The sequence below is a fragment of the Athene cunicularia genome, assembly GCF_003259725.1.
Source record: "Athene cunicularia isolate RWA chromosome 1 unlocalized genomic scaffold, athCun1 chr1_part1, whole genome shotgun sequence".
In the NCBI taxonomy this organism is placed as follows: Eukaryota; Metazoa; Chordata; class Aves; order Strigiformes; family Strigidae; genus Athene; species Athene cunicularia.
Window position 1 is genome coordinate 498,827 of NW_020799091.1, and position 6,057 is coordinate 504,883.

The 6,057-nt window shown below is 57.0% G+C and overlaps 2 protein-coding genes across 4 annotated transcripts; one reads left to right on the forward strand and one right to left on the reverse strand.

The window, feature by feature from the left end:
- Positions 1-67: 67 nt before the first annotated feature.
- Positions 68-937, forward strand: LOC113480781 (mitochondrial uncoupling protein 3-like; the record flags this gene model as incomplete). The annotated part of the gene is made up of 2 exons (XM_026849981.1): positions 68-261; positions 370-937. Coding segments are annotated over 2 exons (300 nt in total), but the record flags the coding sequence as incomplete, so codon positions are not given.
- Positions 938-1,445: 508 nt separating this feature from the next.
- DNAJB13 (DnaJ heat shock protein family (Hsp40) member B13) lies at positions 1,446-5,341 on the reverse strand. 3 transcript variants are annotated; one of them, XM_026850307.1, is made up of 7 exons: positions 5,144-5,341; positions 4,684-4,845; positions 4,048-4,205; positions 2,900-3,013; positions 2,364-2,477; positions 2,196-2,272; positions 1,446-1,711 (listed from the first exon to the last, which is right to left on the reverse strand). In XM_026850307.1, exons 2-7 carry the CDS (start codon positions 4,841-4,843, stop codon positions 1,558-1,560), a joined length of 777 nt encoding a protein of 258 aa, XP_026706108.1. In that variant the 5' UTR covers positions 4,844-4,845; positions 5,144-5,341; the 3' UTR covers positions 1,446-1,557. The 3 variants fall into 3 exon arrangements, with proteins under 3 accessions (XP_026706108.1, XP_026706090.1, XP_026706099.1); XM_026850289.1 differs by having other exon boundaries at positions 1,484-1,711; positions 2,196-2,477; XM_026850298.1 differs by lacking the exon at positions 5,144-5,341 and adding an exon at positions 4,963-5,042 and having other exon boundaries at positions 1,484-1,711; positions 2,196-2,477.
- Positions 5,342-6,057: the final 716 nt, after the last annotated feature.

The following is a 6,057-nucleotide window of genomic DNA, read 5'->3' on the forward strand; positions in this document are numbered from 1 at the left end:
GGGGCTGGCGGGGGGACGGGGACACTGGGGGGGTCGGGCAGCCCTGTGACTCTTTACATCCCCTGGGCTCCGCTCCACAGACAACGTCCCCTGTCACTTCGTGGCCGCTTTCGGGGCCGGTTTTTGCGCCACAGTGGTGGCCTCGCCCGTGGACGTGGTGAAGACGCGGTACATGAACGCCAGCCCCGGGCAGTACCGCAACGTGCTCAGCTGCCTCCTGGCCCTGCTCATGCAGGACGGCCTGGCCGGCTTCTACAAAGGGTGAGTTGTTAAAAACCAACCCCCCAAAAAAAACCCCAAACTCGGTGCAACCAAGCGCCTCTGCACCCCAAAAGGGCTCTTCCCAAGGACCCGCTTTTCCCGGCGCAGGTTTGTCCCCTCCTTCCTGCGCCTCGGCTCCTGGAACGTGGTGATGTTTGTCTCCTACGAGCAGCTGCAGCGTGCAGTGGTGTTGGCCCGGCCAGGCCCCTCCTGACACAACCCCCCCCCCAGCCCCTCTCGTCAGCAGTGACGAGACACACGAGTAAATTATATTAATTGATGAAGCAGCAAGGGGAAAGGGTGACACCAAACCAGCCCCACCCCACCCCAGCTCGATGGGACGCCCCAAGAGGAAGTAGAAAGATGGGAAGAGAAACGAGGCTGTTTGTGGGGAAAGGGAGGTTTCCAGAGAGGAGTTAAAGGAGGAAGAAAGAAAACATTTGTAGGTTTTGCAGCCAGGAAGAGGATCGCTGCCTGGTGGGAACGAGGGACTGGGTTGAGGGCCGGGGGCTGTGGTGATCCCTGTTCTTCCTGACTGACAGTTCCAATAAACCACCCCTATGGGGTCTGATACAGCAGCGCTCGGGGCTCCCTCACCTTTTTTTGGGGGGGGTTAGGGTTGTTCTGCCAGCGCTGGGGTGCTGCTGGGAAAGAGGACCCAGGCCTTACACAAAAGCATCTCCTGGTCTCAAGTGCTAACAGGGAGCAGCTTTAGTAGGTTAATTTTTGTAATTTGGAGGGGGGGGGGGGAAAATCTAAGCTGGGTTCACATGTGCCACCCCTGGGGGCAAAAAGCTGCTGCCCCCCTCCCTGGGGGAGGCACCCCCAGCCCCCCCGGAGGGCTCACCCACTTCTGATGGGGTGCTGCACCTGTTGCCATGGCGATGGCTGTGCCCAGTGTCCCTCCACCCCCCTCAGGACAGGAGATCTCACCTCTGGCCAACCCGCAGGGCCGGGTCTCCAACCCGGGTCCTCCCGCGGTCCCTCGCACTTGGAATAAATCCTGGAGTCTTTTCTTCCAGGGTTGTTTTGTTTTTTCTCCATTTTCCCTGGACACAGTTACCCCCAAACCCTGAGCTCTCCCTGCTGAGAGTACTCCAACCCCCCCAAAACCCTCCATAACCCCCCCCCAACACTGCAGCATGGGAGGGATGGAGAAAAATCCGCAAAGCAGGAAGAAAAACCACCTCCTGGGTGCTTACTGTGTTTTAGGGTGCTTAGAACCACCTCTGCCCGGTCAAGTGCTGGCTCCAGTGCTTTTTTCAGGGGGAGGAAAAGGGGAAGGGTCGCCATCCCCTACGGCAGGAGGGCATTTGTCAAGAGTTTTTTCTTCTCAGGCGTGAGCTTCTGGGGGAAACGGATGTTGAAATAGATGAAGAGGTCGCCCTTGCGGCGGGGGTCCTGGAGCAGTGGCATCCCCTCCCCTGGCACCCTTTTGCAGTACTGGGGGCTGCAACACAAAGAAAGGGGCTGAGAGGAGCTGGGGGATGATCCTGACACGGGGGCTGCGGGCCCTGAGCCCCACACACGTTTCTGGGTGCAGTTCTTCGAGGTGTTTTACTCCTCCAGCTCCTCTTCCAGCCTCGAGGCCCCACATTCCGTGTCCTGCAGCCCTTGTCTCACTCCTGTCCCCCATCCCCCCCTCCAAGCCCTCTTCCTGCTTCTGCCACCAACAATGTGGCCCCCCAGGGCCGAGGAGTAGCCCATGGTGGCATCTTTCTCCTCCAGGCGGTGGCCCCAGCCCCAAACATGCTGGAAAAGCTTCTGAAGTGCCCCAGTAATTCAGGCAACATAGACCTGCTCGGCCACACCTCGGCCTTTCCCACGGGCCAAGGCTGAGGTTCCTCTGTTCAGCTCCTTGGCTACCAAGCTTTGGAAGGAAAAGCCCCATCAGACCACCTGAGCCCACCAGCCCTTTGCCCCACAGCACTCACTCCACGATGTCGTTGATGGGGATTTTCAGGTGCCTCCTGTCCAACGTCCTCACGTCCACAGTGCAGCCGGTCAGCGCCTGCAGGGCAGGGGGTGGATGAGGAGCTGCATTTGCAGCCCCAAAAGAGCAGTAGGGGGGTGGCTCCGTGTCCCCACGCTCGGCTCTTTACCTCTGCCAGGAGGATGGTAGCAACGTAAATGAGGTCGTTGTTGGTTCTTTTAAACCTGGGGTGGACTTTCTCTTGGACAACAAAGGTGATGTCAGCTGGAATGACGTTTGGGCCCTAAAATTGAGGGAAAGAAAAAAAAAATATCTGGAAATAGTTTAGTGCAATACAAATGATTTTATGATTTTAGACAGGGAGAGGTGACACTAATGCCTGCCCCTCTTGCTGCTTCCAGCTGGTTAGAGAAGAAAAAGGTATTTTCTTCCTTTAAGAAAAAAAAAAAAAAAGTCTTTTTTTATTAAAGACTCCCACTCAGCCAAAGGAAATCAGACTGGATGATGCCAGGCAAAAAACCACCCCTTTCAATTATTTTTTATCTATCCTAAGGAAAACACAGGCAGGAAGGGCTGTTTCTAAGCACAGTAACACTGAGTTGCTCCATTAGCCGTGCTGCCAACTCCCCAAAGCAACAGGAAACCTGCAGAGAGTGGTCAGATTTGGGAAATCTGGCCCAGAACTTCAGACGACGACGTCATTACCTGGTCTCCTTCCTTCTCAAAGGTGATCCTGGTGCCCTGCTTCCACCCCGGCTGCACGTCGATCACTAGGATCTTATCTCTGATGGTGCTCGTCTGACCATCTTCGTTCATCACCTGGGGGGTAGGCAAGAGCATTAGAAAAGCTGGATCATCAAGTCATGGAAGTGGTTGGGGGGACCTTGAAGATCATTCAGTTCCACCCCCCTGCCCCAGGCAGGGCCACCTTCCACCAGCCCAGGTTGCCCAAAGCCCCGTCCAACCTGGCCTTGAACCCTTCCAGGGAGGGGGCAGCCACAGCTGCTCTGGGCAGCCTGTGCCAGGGCCTCACCCCCTCACAGGGAATAATTTCTGCCTTAGATCTCATCTAGATCTCCCCTCTGACAGTTTAACACTGTTCCCCCTTGTCCTATCCCCACATTCCTGATGACTAGTCCCTCCCCCCGTTCCTGCAGCCCCTTTCAGCCCTGGGGGGCCGCTCTAAGGTCTCCCCGGAGCCTTCTCTCCTCCAGCTGAACCCCCCAACTCTCTCAGCCTGTCCTCACAGGGGGGCTCCAGCCCCCCCAGCATCTCCGTGGCCTCCTCTGGCCCCGCTGGAGCAGGTCCGTGTCCTTCTGCTGTTGGTGCCCCCGAGCTGGACCCAGCCCTGCAGGGGGGTCTCCCAGAGCGGAGCAGAGGGGGAGAATCCCCCCCTGGCCCTGCTGCCCCCCCTGCTCTGGGTGCAGCCCAGCACACGGGGCCTTTCTGGGCTGCCAGCGCACGGTGCTGGCTCACAGGCAGTTTTCCATCCTCTAACACCCCCAAGTCCTTCTCTGCCGGGCTGTCATCCCCCCAAGGGACAACACAGAGAGGTGATCTGGGACACCGAGGTGCCCAAAGAGGGGGCTGCAGCTGTTGCACTCATCCAGCCGTGTGTGAGCCAGCAGAGGGGGGCGAGGGCAGCTCACACACCGCAGCAGAGGGGCTGCAGGTTGGGTTCAGGTTCCTCCCCACGGCACGGACACAGCACTGTGCCCTGCCGAGCCCCCCGAGCAGGACCTCAGCGTCAGGTGCCGCTGCTGAAACATCCTACACCAAAAGGAGGAGATTTCAGCCCAAAATTCCCCCCCCTTTCAGGGTGTACCCCCCCCTTTCACCCCCTCTGCTCCTACCCTGCGGGAGATCTTAATCTTCCTGGTGCAGCCATAGAACAGGTCTTCGAGGGAGAGGTAGAGGTCCCTCACAATTGGGGGGTCCTGCTTCATCGCTCCTCGTCCTCGCAGCCCCCCGAAGGGCAGGATCAGCTCGGAGCCATCCTCGGCAAAGAACTCTGCACGAGCAAGCAGAGGGGGGGGGGGTCATTGCACTCAGATCAGATGTTGGGGTGTCCTCCGGGGTCTCCTTATCGTGGCGGCTGAAAAACATGCCACCCCAAAACCTCCCACCTGCTGGTGCCTGGGACCACCTTCCCCCTCCAACTGGTGTGTTTTTTTCTCTGGGAGTGTTTTTATCTTGCCAACGTGTTTACTACAGTCTCACCAACCTGACCCCTCTTTTTGGTGGAAATCCTCTAAAAAAAGGGGTCACAACAGTAGCTGGGGAGAGCTGAGAGCTTGACCACACCTCCCCAGGCCTCTCAGCCAGGCGGGGCTCGGGGAAAGTCAGGATCTAACCTCCAAGCACTGGGAACCTGCAGCCCCAGTGGGAAACGTCTCCATAAAGCTTAAAGCTCAGAGCTGGCAGTGGCCACGGCATCAAAGCAGCCACAGGTGGGGCCTTGGGCCACCCCCCAGCACCTCCACACCTACCCGCAAAAGGGTTGTCTCCACCAAAGAACTCCCTGAAGACTTTGTCGGGGTTGTTGTGAAACACGTAGCCAGCGGCCCAGGGGTTCTCGTCACCAAACTCCAAGGGGATGCCGCCTTTGAGACCCTCTTCTCCAAACTTGTCATAGATGCCTTTCTTCATGGCTTGGGGAACAAGGAGGAGTTGGGAATGGCCACACTCTCCCATGCTGGGGGGAGAGCACCAGCCTGAAATCCAGGTTTTGCTCAGCCAGAGGCTGGAGAAGGGGGTTCCCCAACCCCCTTTTGAACAGCAGGAGGGGAGGTGGAAGCAGGAGCGTGTGCCAGCTCTCAGCCTGGCTGCGGGTCACGGAGCTGACACCGATGGGGGTTCAGACCTCAGCACCCCTCTGGCCACCCCAGAGATTCTTCACCCCCCGTCCAGCCCCTAAACTCCGTGGAGGAGAATCATCTCCCTACTTACGGTCGCTGAGCACATCGTAGGCCTCTGCCAGCTGCCTGAACCTCTTCGGTGCCCAAGGCTCCTTGCATTTCAAAGGGTGGTTCTTCAAGGCCAGTTTCCGATAGCTACAAGGGGACAGGAGGGGAGACCCCTGCCTCACAGCCAGCCCCGGGGTGCCAGGACACCCCCATCCCAGGCTGCTCCCTCACAGCTTCTCCCAGACCCTTTCCTCTGATACAGAGAAATGATTACTTGTTTTGAGATTTATTTACTTACAGCAAGTTATAGCAATATTCAAAAATACTATAAGTAATACTAAGAATCCTGCTTGCCCAGACTGTTCTGTGGAATTTTACCCAGGACTACCGCGTCCATCAAAACAAAGCAGTTCCCTGTGAAACTCTACCAAGAACTGCAGTGTTCAGCAAAAATTATACTTTTGTCCTCCAGGAACAGGTCTGCTCTAACTAGTTAGAATTTTGCTAATGAGTAAAGAGCGCCATGTACGGACGGGAGAAGTTCCGTTGGTACTTTTAGATAAGATAGAATGAGTAAACCGGCTGAAAACCACTCTTGTTGGACAAGAAATTGGCCGAGAATCTGCACATGCTCTGGGGAAAAATACAAGGTGAGAAAGACCAGGAGCCTTCCTCCCAAAGCCCCCCGGAGACGCCCCCCAGGGGCCATGGGCAGGTGCAAAGAGAACATCAACTGCTGCCACCAGCCTCTAGAACTGACCCAGCCTCATCCTGCACAGGGGCATTCGTGTGATGGAACCCCATGAATATGGACATCCACACCCGATCAGGTTTTGGTAAAATGCGCAGTGGGGGTGCGAGCTTGTGGAGAGATCCCCTTGCACCCCGGTGCCGGAGTAAACATCCCTGCGGTGTAACTGTTCGAGTTGTAGAGCCTGTTTTCCGCGAATCGGGGAC